General features: G+C 36.8%; 1 protein-coding gene and 1 pseudogene across 16 annotated transcripts in view; one reads left to right on the top strand and one right to left on the bottom strand.

Annotated features, from left to right (window-relative positions):
* ANAPC1 (anaphase promoting complex subunit 1) overlaps positions 1-14,328 on the top strand; it is a 394,152-nt gene that overhangs the window by 25,538 nt on the left and 354,286 nt on the right. For all 16 annotated transcript variants that reach the window (XR_012502944.1, XR_012502949.1, XR_012502945.1 and 13 more), the window contains 10 exons: positions 201-275; positions 1,670-1,938; positions 3,226-3,317; positions 4,110-4,258; positions 4,472-4,550; positions 4,950-4,986; positions 5,083-5,153; positions 7,291-7,469; positions 9,702-9,916; positions 11,640-11,758. Coding sequence is in view for 5 of the 16 variants with exons in the window: in XM_074354503.1 (XP_074210604.1) it covers positions 201-275; positions 1,670-1,938; positions 3,226-3,317; positions 4,110-4,258; positions 4,472-4,550; positions 4,950-4,986; positions 5,083-5,153; positions 7,291-7,469; positions 9,702-9,916; positions 11,640-11,758 (1,285 nt within the window). In the remaining 11 variants the exon portion in view is untranslated. The remainder of the gene's footprint in view (positions 1-200; positions 276-1,669; positions 1,939-3,225; positions 3,318-4,109; positions 4,259-4,471; positions 4,551-4,949; positions 4,987-5,082; positions 5,154-7,290; positions 7,470-9,701; positions 9,917-11,639; positions 11,759-14,328) is intronic.
* LOC123618069 (histone H2B type 2-K1-like) lies at positions 10,522-11,540 on the bottom strand (annotated as a pseudogene).

Here is a 14,328-nt window from a genome sequence, read left to right as displayed (position 1 = left end):
TTTACGTGTAGGGTTTCATTCCATTTCACAAGGGCCCTAGAAGGAAGGGATTCGTACCATGTTTTTCCAGATTTAAAAAAAGAGTTTTGATGACTGTCCTCAGTTTCTACAACTGGTAGAACTGATTTCTGAATCTTCTAAGATTCACTTGGCAGTGATAAATCTGTGATTTTGTCTTCTCTTTTGGGGTTATCTTCCAGTTTGACTTTGAAGGATCACTTTCCCCAGTCATTGCACCCAAAAAAGCAAGGACTTCAGAGACGGGATCTGATGATGTAAGCATTGTTTTTTTCTTGCTAATGTAAATTAATTTGTGGGTTCTTTCACTGTTCCCCCACATTTGTGGTGTTCCTGTTGGTTTGTGTGCACTTCTAGCACCTTTTGCTTATTTTAATACTGTTATTTTGAAGGTAGGATCTGTTATGTTTTCAGTGGTTATATATTCACTTTTGTCTTTAATGATCATCTAAAAATTACCAAACCTACTTAATGCATGATTTGAGTTTGGATTTATAGATGTTTTATTGCCAATTGATCACCTAAAGTGATAGCATTTACCTTTCTATGCAGTGTTTTTCTAATTCAGGTTCTCAAACGTATCAGAATGAAAGTACAAATGGCACAAGGGAACTTTATGGAATGATGGAAATGGTTTGCTCTTGAGAGGAATGTGGGTTATTTTTGATATGAGTTCTTTGTCATTTGTGTATTTTGGGAGTATTTTCTCCCAGTATGTGGCCTGACAGTGCCTTTAGGTAAGCAGAATTTTAAACAAAATTTTAAATTTATTTTTAGAGGGGGAGGAGGTAATTAGGTTTTTATTTATTTATTTTTAATGGAGGTTCCGGGGATTGAACCCAGAACCTTGTGCATGCTAGGCATGCACTCTACCACTGAGCTATACCCTCCCCCCAGAATTTCTTATTTTGGTTGTCCGACTTAAAATCTTTTTACTGTTATGGTTGATTCAGTATCTATTCCGGGAGCTTTTAAGTTAGAATGACACACTGTATTAAGCCTGACAAAAACAGTAAATTCCAGGTTCTGAAGAAACCATAGACTATACTCTCTCAGCACAATACAATAAATCACAAGTAGAAAGTAAAACAGACTCCGTACTTACAAAGTAAGTGTGGTGCAGTCTGAGTGTAAAATTCAGTTGGTTATTAGGTTGTATCACTGGCCCCAGCATCTTACACACGTGGAAAGATAAATATACCAACGGGATACAAGCAGGTGCCTCCTCCTGCCAAAACCCAAATCAGTGAAGTGGTGCCTCCATCTGCCTGTCCACACTTCGCACCTTTTCCTTCTTTACTTTTGGCTCATAAGACGTTGCTTAAGATAACCTTAAATTTTTCTCTCTCAATCTCTACCTAAGTAGTAGGATTCTTCTTCCCAAGTCTCTTCCCTAAAAGCGCATGACTGCTTTTTTTCAAGTGGTTTTTACAGGTGGCTTGTCCTAACATTTATTGCTGGCATCTGGAAACTGCTTAGCTGTTTAGGTGTTGGTTCTGGTGTTTCAGCGTTGTGATTCTTTCTCATATTCTTAACAACTTAATATGAAAATGGAGCGTGAATTGTTTTAAGTGAACTTGGTTTTGTTTTTTAACGACGACGTGGCAAGAAGGGAATATTTGAAAGTTGATACCCTTTTTATTCTTCTCAGGACTGGGAGTATTTGTTAAATTCAGACTACCACCAGGACGTCGAGTCGCATCTTTTGAATCGATCTTTGTGTTTGAGTCCTTTGGGAGTCCCCCAGGTGAAGGACGAGGACTTCTCGCAGAATCTGACTGTGGATTCTTCCACACTTCTCTTCGCTCACATACCTGCAATTTTTTTTGTTCTTCACCTTATCTACGAGGAGCTTAAACTGAATACTCTGATGGGAGAAGGAATTCGTTCACTTGTTGAACTTCTCGTTCAGTTGGCAAGGTAAATATTGTGAGGAGATGAGAAGCGTCCAGGAGGTTGTTAGATGGCTTGATCTTAGCCATGAATATCGCGTAGGAACTTTGTAAATAAACGCCTGAAACCTACCTTCTCAGAAAACCAGAGCATTTTCTACAAACCACAGAATTGTTTGAGGACATCCACTATGTAAGGGCCTTGTGGGTCATGCTGGGGTTGCTGGTCTTTGTCCCAAGATTAGTGGGAAGTCACAAAAGTGTGTTACACGGTAGGTGACCTGCTTGGCTCTGTTTTGACAGGATGACTGGTTGCTCTGTGTTGGAAAGTCTGTGATGCTGTTTCTGTAATAATGCCTACGTTCAGATAGTGTTGACAACTAACAGTGTCCGAGTTTACATGTAGAAAGTGTCGGAGTAGGCCTTATGATCCCTATTTCAGCAATGAGGAAACTTGCTCAAGTTTGTCTCTGAGAACAGGCGTTGTTTGCTAGTTGTGGGCGGTCTTTGCTGCCCCTTTGTTGTCTCAGTCTGTGGTCATCCCTGCCTTTCAGGCTCTTGCAGTGGATCCACAATAAGGTTAGTAAAATTTTAAACAGTCTTTCTAGCACCTTGTGTTTGATACTGAATTCAAAAGGTCATACTTAGGTGTCATTTGAGCCTTTGTGACCCTTGATGATAAAGTAAGTTAACTTTGAATCAAAATGCCAACCTCTGAGTTAAGGATGTAGTGCATTTCTACTTTCTGTTAATTTCCTTGAAATACTGAAATTCTTTTCTGAGTTGTGGCAGTTTTAGTTGACGGTCAGTCTCTCTTAATGACAAATGATTACTGTGATGAAAATAGTTTTGTAATGAAATGATTTACAAACCCTAATTATGGCTCTCTGAAATAGGTAACGTGTATAATGTTTTACATTTTATAAGGTATTTCTCACACATATTTTCTTATTTAATCTTAAAAACTTGTGAATTAACTGGTGCCTCCTCATTCTCTAGAGGAAAGTACTGAGTTTCATAGAGCCGACTTGCTGAAGATCACACAGCTAATAAATAACAGGAGAAACTGAACCATGGTGTTTCGCAGTAGTTTTACGTCCACACAATTTATCTAGCAAGAGGAGTTTTGGTTGCATGTGTTGTACTGGGCATTTTAAAGTCCAAGAAATAAAATACAGAGACTAAAATTGATTACCTTCTTTCTCATAAATAAGTATTTTAAATTGAAAAATTCATCTGATGAATCCACACTCTGTGGGAGGAAAATGCTGTAATGCCTTCCTTGTTATTTCTTTTTTGTATACTCTTATTTTAGGGACTTAAAATTGGAGCCTTATGTAGATCATTACTATAGAGATTATCCAACGCTTGTCAGAACTACTGGGCAAGTGTGCACAGTTGATCAAGGTATGTGTTCATGCTGTTAAAGTTTTTCTGAACAACGTAATGACATTTACTTGTATTTTTCTTGGTTAAGAGCAGAGGATCTATTTCTTACCATTTGCCTGTAAGTCAGGGCCAGTGTGTTTTCCCTAGGCAGATTTTAGTTTGTAGCGCTTGATCTCTGATTTGCAGTAAGTCATAACTTCCTCAGTGAGGGGGAAACTTTTACCCATCCCTATGGTGCTGACTTGCAAGAGCTTAGAGCTCCCAGTGCCAAGGATGCTTTGCCCTAGACCTGCGCTGTCCAGTTAGTAACTACCAGCCATATGCTATGTAGGTTAATTATATTAAAAATTAAGTACCTCAGGTGCACTAACCTCATGTCAGTCGCTCAGTAGCCGTATGGAACTAGTGGTTGCCATCCTGGACAGCACAAATATAGAACCATTGTGCTGTCTTAGATCCAGAGTGAAAAGGACATAGGATTGGGGCCCAGTTGTTAAAACACAGCACAATCCTGGGTATCTCTCCTGTCTTCTCATCTTCAGGGTTAGGGCAGAAATTTTTGGTTAGATTCTTTATATGCCTTGAACACAAGAATTTGCTAAATTTCCTTCCAGGGTTGGATAAGATATTAGTCACTTAAATTCTAGTTATTTACTGTGGTAGAAATCATAAAGATTTTGGAGGATGTGGGAAAATGTTATTCTGATTGTTTGCAGAAGACAGGTATTGTTGGTTATTATTCCTTTAGAATGAATTAGTATTGTCTTAATGTGTTCTTGTATCTTTATAAACATTTGTCTAATTCTAAAGGTCAAACAGGATTTATGCATCATCCATCATTTCTTACTTCTGAGCCACCGAGTATTTATCAGTGGGTGAGCTCTTGTTTGAAGGGCGAAGGAATGCCACCCTATCCTTACCTCCCTGGAATTTGTGAAAGAAGCAGACTTGTAGTCTTGGTATGTATTTACAGTCTTGCCAAACTTGTTTATTTATTTTTTTTTTCTTTTTCAATATAATTTAAAAAATTATACAGTGAAATCAACTTTTTTTTCCTTTTGTGCATTGCTCTGTGGATTTCAGCAAGAGCTGTGCATCTAAAACAGATGAATTTTCCTGTGTGTAATTATGCCTCAATATTTTAAAAAATGTTAATTTTTTTCCTTATGCAGAGTATCGCCCTCTACATACTTGGTGATGAAAGCTCTGTTTCTGATGAATCCTCACAGTATCTATCCAGAATAACTATAAGTAAGTCAGTCCAAGGTTAGACTTCCCAAAACAAATTTTTATAGATGTCGGTATCAGTTGAAATAAAATTAAACATTTCCTAAATGTGCTTTAGAGGTCATGTCTTGCTTCATTTTGGAGATGACATAAAAACACCATTCTAGTATAGAGTCTGGGGTTGATTTTGAGAGATCAAGATTACTTAAAATCTAACCTTTGTATTTTCAGTATGCCTAAAAAGGACTGTTTTAGCCTCAGGGAAATGTTTATACTTCCCAGCCTGCCAGAGTACTGCTTGTTCTATTATTTTTTTAGGAATTGTTTGTTAATGAATTTTTATTTCCAAATGTTTTCTACAGATTATGTATTTTCTTTATTAGAATAACTATCAAAGTAATGTTTCCTTTTGTTACCTTTTAGCCCCCCAGAAGTCACAAGCAGAACAAGAGGAGAACAGGTGACTTTCATTCAGATTGTGCTTTTATGCTGAAAATATAAAACACTAGTGTGTTTTACTGTTCTGTTAACTAACTCCATGTTTGTTCTCTCACAGGTTTAGTTTCAGGCATTCCACACCAGTTTCGAGTCTAGCTGAGAGATTAGTTGTCTGGATGACTAGTGTAGGTAAGTAAGTCTCTGTTACTATTCACGTGTCTGAAGTGCCAGGGAGAAACCCCTGCTGTCCCTGGGCCCCTCCTTCCTAACCAGGCTTCCTGCAAGCTCGCTAGAATTGGGCGGCATGAGAAGAGGGGGGCTCCCGCTGTAGGAAAGGATCCCACAGAGCCGAGACCATGACCCACCGAGCCACACTTCCTTCCTCTGACAGTCTCCCAGCTTCCATGTTCTAGGGTCTGGGGTACTAGATTGTGGTTTCTCGATAGGTAAGAAAAATCTTTGTCATTCCTCTGAGACCAGTAGAGGCAGTGGCTTTGTCGAGTGACCTCAGAATGGAGAACACTAACGACTACACATTCAGACTTGAAGCCATTGTAATGCTCAGATGTCAGAAATGAGTATTTCTGGCAAAATCTAAAAGTAATTTGTGTAAACTTACTTCAGGGTCTGCATTTGAATGATGGCTAGACATTTTGCGCACCAAGATGCAGATTCACTGGCGACGGGGGAGAGGAAGGGAGGAATTTACTCTTTCTTCCTAAAGCCTGTGCCCCTAGGTTTTAAACAGAGTGAAATACTGAAGAAATTTTTAGTAAAAGTTGTGGCTTTTTATAAAAAACTAAAAATTAAAAAAATTACTGATATGAAAATATAAAAAATGAGAGAGTTAAAGTATAATTTGTTAGAAAGTAATGCTTTAATGAATATTATGGATGTTTCTGAATTCTTATCTAGAGAATGTTCTGAATGACTTCGTTTTTTACTTTTCTTTTTTATATGCTTCCTTGAAAATTCCAATAATTGAAATACATAGTATTATAATGAAATACCTGTGCTGAAAAATATTGGATGAGTTCTATACGTTTGTATGTTACATAATATTTAACAAAAGTGTTAATTCTCATATAAGGAAACATTTTACCTCAACACTTAATCAACTTTCTATATTCATAAATAATGTATAGTACTATAAAATTTAGAAAATCATTACAGGGAAAATAAATTTTAATTATCCTGAGGATTTGAAAATTTTCTTAAATGAAATGTGGTATATGTACAAAACAGCATGTAAAATATGTATGCTTAGAGAATAGTAATTTGGAGAGTGAAGTGAACATTGATGTACTGGTCGCCCAGCGTTAGGAGGGAAACACTGTAGTGCAGTAGAAGGGCCTGTGTGTCCATTCAGCTGTGTCTGTCTCTTACACAGCCCAGCGCTACAGGTGACCACCTGTACAGGTACCCCATCTAAATTGTATATTTCCTTCCATCATTCTTTTTGGCAGTTTTATCATCTTTATATATCGCTTAGTGTTGTATGTTTTTTAAGTCACGTGAATGGATATTGATGTAAATATGTTTTTTACTATCTTATTTCCTTTACTCCATATTATTATTTAAAGATTCATCCATATTGACGCATGTAGCAGTAGGTCATTCATTGTCACTGCTGTATAATCCACTTCTTGACTATATATCATAGCTTATTTATCCATTCTATTGATGGTAGCCGTTCGATTCTTTCCTCCCTTCCCCCCCTTTTTTTTGCCATGATGAAACATTGCTAATGAATATTTTACTACTTATGTCCTGGTGCACATGTGCCCAAGTTTCTGCATGGCTGTTGATGGGCTGTAGGGGTGGACATAATTATACATACTGAATATTTTCCAAAGTGGTTGGACCAGTATATACCCCCTCCCACCAGCTGTGGAAGAAAATTAATGTTGCTCTACATAGTTGCCTTCACTTGGTATTGATTAACTTTAATATGTGCTTGTCAAGTGAGTGTGCAATTCTATTTCCTAGTGGTTTTAATTTGCATTTCCCTGATCACTCATTGGATAGAGCATTTTTTCATACATTTATTGACCGCTTGTGTTTCCTTTTAGGAAAACGTCTTTTTGTCCTTTGTGTTTTTCCTATTGGATTGTTTGTCTTTTTCTCAAGGTTTTTAGGAACTTTTTTTTTTTTTTAAAGAAAACTTTGATACTAATTCCTGATGTTGAGACACCGGTCTGGTAGTAAGATGAATAAAGTCAGTTTCTTTCTTACTTGTTAGGATAGAGTTTACTAACTTCACCAGGGATATTTGGGACAGTGGTAAGTCTAAGTGGAAAAATGTCTCCCTTCCTTTCGCCCTAAGGTTTCACTTTAAGAGACTTGGAAACTCTTCCCTTTGGAATTGCTCTCCCCATCAGAGATGCGATTTATCACTGCCGGGAGCAGCCTGCTTCAGACTGGCCAGAAGCTGTCTGTCTCTTGATTGGACGTCAGGATCTCTCCAAGCAGGCCTGCGAAGGAAACTTGCCCAAAGGGAAATCTGTGAGTATCAACGTACCCAGTCTAAGTTCAGTTTTCACCTCCATAAAATCAAAGTAGAAATGTTACTTGTTTTCCTTTAAGTCTTTCTGCAAGTGTATGTGTCAGATTATATTATGTACTAGACAGGGTTTAAAATTGGACAGATCTTATTAACTGTAAATTGAACATGGGAACAGGAGGTTTTGTGAATGCTCTGTCTCGCCTGGACCTTTCTTTCCCTTGACCCTGCGTCAGCTGAACAACTGCTATGACTGATTCCCTGCTTGTGTGATACTAGTAATTAACTACTTTGTAATTATTGTGAGGAAATCGGGGGAGCACCTATATCCTGGTTTTGAATAGTTAATACATAGCTATTTACTCTTTCATACTTTTTTGATGCGTTGCATTTCTTGCATTTAACCTTTTAAATAGGTGTAAATATATCTTTAATCATATAAAACTGAAGCCCCTCTAAAAAGGTTTTTTTTTTGAGGGGACGATAACGTTGTTTAGAAGCTGTCTTAATGTTATTTTCCTCAAATACTGTCCTTCATCAATCTTCAAATCTGTTTTTTTAATAATGGGTTCTAAGAACCTACAAATAGAAAGTGAAATACATCATTACCCTCCAATTATTTCTCTTTTAAAATCAGCCTCTTTTAAAGCTTAAAAAAATACAACTTTTAAAATTTCTTCTAGAACTCTCGTTAACTTTAAAAACAGTGAGTAGTAGCACTGCATGACCCTGAGGATCAAGGAGGATTCAGGGATGGCCATTCCATCCTGGTGACTTTGGTACTTTATGTCTCTGAGAAAACAGTAAATTTGGCTCATCTCTTATTAGCCTTTGAACACAAACATGATAATCCATACATTGTAACTGTTCATAATCCGCGTGAGACCTTAGGCTATTAATGCTTCTTCAGAGACTGTATCAGAACTTATTCCTGACATCAGGGTTACATAGTGGGTTCCTGACAGAAGTGGGTTCTGTGGGGTTCCCATCTCCTGCAGGGTCGTACCAGCGCATCTGTCTTTTAATCTGCACTTAAATAATAACGCTTAGTTGAATTACCATTGTCTTGTTTTAGATAGAAAACCAATTTTTTTTGCTAACAATATGATTATCCTTCGCTTGACCAAGATGAGCCTTCAGCGTTTAGACCTCTTCTGCTGCTGTGAGTGAGCACATCAGTAGCACTAAGACCAGGCGGTGTTGATAATCACTCATCTCTGTTTAAATGTCGTTTTAAGTATTTGTCTAAATTCAGTTTGTTCAGTTACTGGAGGCTACATTTTCTAACTCATCATAAATCAGTTTATCGGCTCTTTGGGTCTATGTTTTATAGCTAACTCACCTTTAGAATATAGTTTCTTTTAAAATTAGATATTTCGTGGGAATTATAATAAACTATAATAAAGTAATCAACTAAAGTAAGAGAGATTCTCTAGCCATACCTACCATTATTTTTTTTTACCCAGGCTAATGTTGCTTCCACATTAAATGTTGCAGAACGTCAGCATTTCTCCTAGGAGTTAATCTTTTGAGAAAGGAGTATACAACTCTTTGAGAGAAAATAAGATTTCTGCTGTTCACATCTGTCTTGAAGTCTGATTGAATTATTTGTACTGGAAAGACTCCTATTAAAGTACATGCTGGGCTTATGAGGGCAGAATAATAACCAAGGAATTAACTCCTCGTTTGTTTTGCTGTATTTAATCCCTTCCTTTTAAGAAATTTTATTTGGAACATACATAGAAAAAAAAAGTGAAAACCAACCACGAAAGTAAAAAAATACTGTCTCACCTCCCCCAGACCTTGGTTATATCCTTCCAGGTTGTGCTCTGCTTCTGTTAATCAAAGTCAATGTTTAAATTAGTGTGGGTTCTTTAGTAACAGTGAAAGGTGTTAATATTCCATTTGCAGTAATTTGTTTCCTTTTTGGAATATTTAGGATATAGTTAGATTCTTACAATTTATTTAGAATTTTTCTTTCAGTGGAATCAGCCTCTTGACTCTTGTCCTAAATTGAAAGCTTTCTCCTAGGCTCAGTAAAGAATATTTCCAAGTAAGCAATATAATTATACTTAAAAAAAAAAAGACTTTTAGGTCAGAGTGCCAGTATTCATTGGGACTTACTTTTTCTCTGTGCTGATACAGACCTGGTGCATCATCCTGTGTGTCCTCATGTTCACTACGTGCGGTCGACTGGTTTTTAAATTATTATTACAACCAAGTCTGTTACTCAGGTGCTCTCATCAGATGTTCCTTCAGGAACAGACACTGAGGAGGAGGATGATGGCATGAATGACATGAATCAGGAGGTGATGTCATTAATATGGAGTGAAGATTTGAGGGTGCAGGACGTGCGACGGCTCCTTCAAAGTGCACATCCTGTGCGTGTCAATGTGGTGCAGTACCCGGAACTCAGTGACCACGAGTTCATCGAGGAAAAAGAAAACAGGTAAAGGAGAACACGTCGTTATCTCTTGGCAGAGGTTTTTAGTGCTGAAAACCCTAAAAAGATACTTTAAAGTACCGTGTATTTTAAGTTCTCTCCCAACCTAAATAAACCATACATGTTTTCAAAATATTTTGGTATTTGATGACATATGTTGTATTTCAGAGCCTCTTCCTCTTAAAATATAGCCATGTGCTGTTTAGAAAAGGCGAATCTAAAACCATTTTGCTTGTAGTCACCTCAAGAATTTACAAACAAAGCAAAATGCTGAACTCATTCTTGTGTGGGTTGACCAGAAAAATAAAATGTTTTGAGTTTTTTTTTTTAACATGTAGTTTAAACTTAACACTAGTATTTTTCTTTCTGATGTGATAGGTAATACTGTATGAGCCTTCTCTCCTGCCACTCTCTGACACCTTGATAAATTGTAAGACTCAGTAGTAAGCAACGTCACATGCCTGTGACGTTCCTGAGCTGTTGCCTTGGGACAGTTCAACTTGTATTTTAAAATTCTCACCTGTCCTTTTATCTACCTCGTCTCTGTCACTTGTCATTCTTCTGCCACTGTTTTCTAGTTCTCCTGACTTTACTTACTATATTGTCCTGTTTAAAGGGGAAGGGCCGTCTACACGTAGGCACAGGCTGCTGAAACTCTGAGTTAGTCATAATCTCCCTTCCTCTCTGCACATACCCAGGTGTCAGTCACCTGAGTGGGGAGGTGGAGTGACGGAGAAGTGAGGACATGGGACTTGGCGTGGGCTCCGGAACCAGGCTTGGCCGCTGTCTGCTGGGCGACTGGACATGTTACTTACCCTCTTGCTGCCGCACTTAGTTCAACTGTGAGAATAGGCATGACTGCGGCGTTCACGCCTCACAGGCTGCCCTGGGGATCAAGCGGGCCATTTCTGCATAGTGCCTCAAACACTGCCCAGTACATAGCAAAGTTCAGTGCAGTCAGCCGTTGTTATTATTATCAGAGTTCACTGATTCTTTGATGCTGATTTTTTTTTTTTTTTTTTTGGCGGGAGCAGTTTACTCTTTACTAATGTTAGGCCCTCGGTCACTTGGAGCTGGTGTACTCGGTGACGGCCTTGGTGCCCTCGGACACAGTGTGCTTGGCCAAGTCCCCAGGCAGCAGGAGACGCACAGCCGTCTGGACGTCCAAGGATGTCACTGTGGTTTAGTCCAAGTACTGAGCTAGCTGCTCAAACACATGGTTCACAAATGACTTCGTGATGCTTATGGCCTTGGAAGAGGTGCTGATGTTGGGGTACACCTGCTTCAGCACCTTGTAGATATGCATTGACTATTCTTTGCACTGGTTACACCTTTTGGACTTCTTGTCCCCAGAGCTACGACCCCTTTGGCCCTCAGACTGCCGCTACTGTCCGTGCTTAGTACCTTGTCCTCCTGCACCTCTGACAGCCAGGTTTTACTTTTCAAATGCCTAAGGAGAATTGGCTTGGTTTATAGAGCAGCTGGTTTTAATTCAAACCAAATATGAAACAAAAGAAGGAAGTGTCTCCTCTTCAGAGTTTCTAATGGTAGAAAGAGTATTAAAATGAGAATACTGTGTTTGAATGATTCACCCACATCTTTGTGTGGATTTACTTTGATGTGACTTCATTATACACAGCACGTTTGCTTTGAAATAGTTGTCTACAAATTAAAGTATGGTTTTTTTTGTTAAAATTTTTTCACAAGCTGGTTTTCATTGTAATTATAGATTGCTCCAGTTGTGTCAGCGAACTATGGCTCTTCCTGTAGGACGAGGAATGTTTACCTTGTTTTCATATCATCCTGTTCCAACGGAACCATTGCCTATTCCCAAGTTAAATTTGACTGGTATGTTAAATTCTGGACTCAGTGAGAAAAGAAAATGATTAAGTATATGTGTAGTGGAGTTCTTTTGAGTTATTTTAGTTGCAGCCAAAGAAATGCTCTTTCTATCCCCAGTGATTTTAAATATTGTTTATAGCTCCTGTAGTGGTTATCAAAGCTCAAAAAGCAAATTAAACTAAACACTGAGGGAAGTAGGACAGAACCCATTACTAATTTTTGCTTTTAATGAGACCATTTCAAGTTATAAAAAGGCACTAGAGAAAATTTAGGAAGATATTACTGATAATGGTGAGATTATTGAACTTTAAATAATCTTACAGTATAAGACATAAAGATATTTAGTCTTGAAATGTCTTGTTATATCTTACTGTGAATAGATGATCCTTGTACAAAAACGAGAAAATATGCTAAGCAAAAAGAAAAAATGGTCACCCAAAATGTTCCTGCTTGCTAGAGTTCACTAATGTTAACATTTTGATTTATTCATTTCCCAATTTTATTTCTCCATTTTATAATTTTATATGTTTAATTATCAGAAAGTTTAAACCTGTTTTAGAAATTATTTTAAAAATTTACTATATAGTGAGCATCCTTCTATTTCTAGCATATATATATATATATGCATACACACAATTATATTATGTATATATAATATACATTTTTAATCAACAACTTCATTTTTATTTGCTCCAAAGTATTTACTTTAATGGAATATAGTTTATATAAACAACCTGGTATTGTTGGAAACTATTGTTTATTGCTATTACAAACATGCTGTTGTGGTATATTTATAATTTATTTAGGATAATTATTTAAAAGCAGAACTCCTAAGACAGCATGATTTTAAGGCTTTGATGTAACACATTGTCAGATTTTTTTCTGGTTGGGTGCATGGGTTTTTACTTCTGCCAGATATGAGTGTGCTCGTTTCCCAATATTATTGATCATAATGAGTTTTATAGTTCACATCCATTTGATCTGGTTTGAATGTATACTAAAGGTGACAGTTGTATATAATTGAAATTGTTATTGAAAATCCCTTTAAGTATATAGTATATATGGTTTTATGAGACTTGTACAAAATGTGTATATAATGTATACAGTAACGTATAAGATATATAGTATATGCAAATACAATTCCACGGTGCTTTAAGTTGCATAATTAAGAAACCCAGGCCCCTCTCAGATTTGTAGGAAGCTTGTGATTTAGCAGCGTACAGAAAATGAGATCAGCTGGGTGAAAAACACATTCCCATGTCCCATATCACACCTGTTGTGGTGCCATAATCCCACTGAGGCACATCCAGCAGAGTTACCTTCAGTATTTAGCTGTTCTCTCTCGAGATAAAGCAACCATGGCAACATCTGAACAATTACTGAACCTTGATGGAGGGCACTGTGTGTAGGTGTTCCTTTTATTAGTTTTTCACCTCTTTGAATGTTTTTATATAAAAGTTTGGGTTTAAAGGAAAATCTCATGCAAAATTGACAAATGTTAAAATGTATTAAATCTGGGCAGTAATATTTGGGTGGATGTTAAAAAACAAATACATGAGTCATTGTTGTCTCTTTCTTAGTACATTTAGGTCAATTTGCATAATTTAAAATGTATTTACGACATTCATCCAAAGTTTTATCCTTTTAGTCATTCTGCTATGGCCCCCTCCAAACACCGCCTCCCCCCCAGAAAAAGACGATCTTGTTTTAGTAATAAATTCATTTAGGAAAAAAATAATTACTTGAAATCGTTCCTTAACCCAGGCTGATTTTGCCTGTTGAACTTCTAGTTATTCTTATTCAGGAAAATTTGCTTTACCCCATTGCCTTTCGTGTTCTGTTGTATGTAAATATTATGTCTTATGCATATGATGAATTGCTGTTCTAGAAATTTTACTTGCTTTTTCATTATTAATCTCTTTGCCATTTTTGAGAAAGTAAAAGTATAACTCACAAGCTTGTCACCTGTGTCGTGCTATCACAGACCAGCATTTGAGTTAGTTTTTAGGTACAGAAAGCAAATGGTAAATACAAATTTATTTTATGCTTGTGTCTGTGTGTGCATATACAGACTACAGATGAGACACTGAGTCTGTTTAAAATTTACATAACTTTCAGAACTCCTTAAAAAACCCATTTTCAAACCTGTAGTGAACTGTATAACTTTATGCAATATTTAGAATATTTCTTTTAAATATCCATGACTTGAACTCATACAGAATATTAAAAATATAAAAAAATTCAATGTATTCCTATATACAGTATAGATCAAAATCAAAACACTCAAGAAAAGAAATTCAAAGAAAACACGGCATCATGAACATTTAATTTACATTGCTCTTAAACTGACCATAAATTTAAATTTAGTGACTACTCTTACATTTCACTGGGTAACTCAAGTGTATACAATGATGTAGTTTATATAGGTATCTTTGAATGCAATTTTGCATTTTTAACAATAGCATATAATTAGATATCTGTATATAGAGATAGATAGAGATAGAGCAGATTCGTAAAGGCCACTGTCTCTTTTTAAAACGTCACTTTTCCTTAACCAGAGAAAAAAATGGGATGGT

This window comes from Camelus bactrianus, chromosome 28 (genome assembly GCF_048773025.1).
Source record: "Camelus bactrianus isolate YW-2024 breed Bactrian camel chromosome 28, ASM4877302v1, whole genome shotgun sequence".
NCBI classification, from domain to species: Eukaryota; Metazoa; Chordata; class Mammalia; order Artiodactyla; family Camelidae; genus Camelus; species Camelus bactrianus.
The sequence above is the reverse complement of the archived record's forward strand: the minus strand, read 5'-3'. Positions and strand labels throughout refer to the sequence as shown.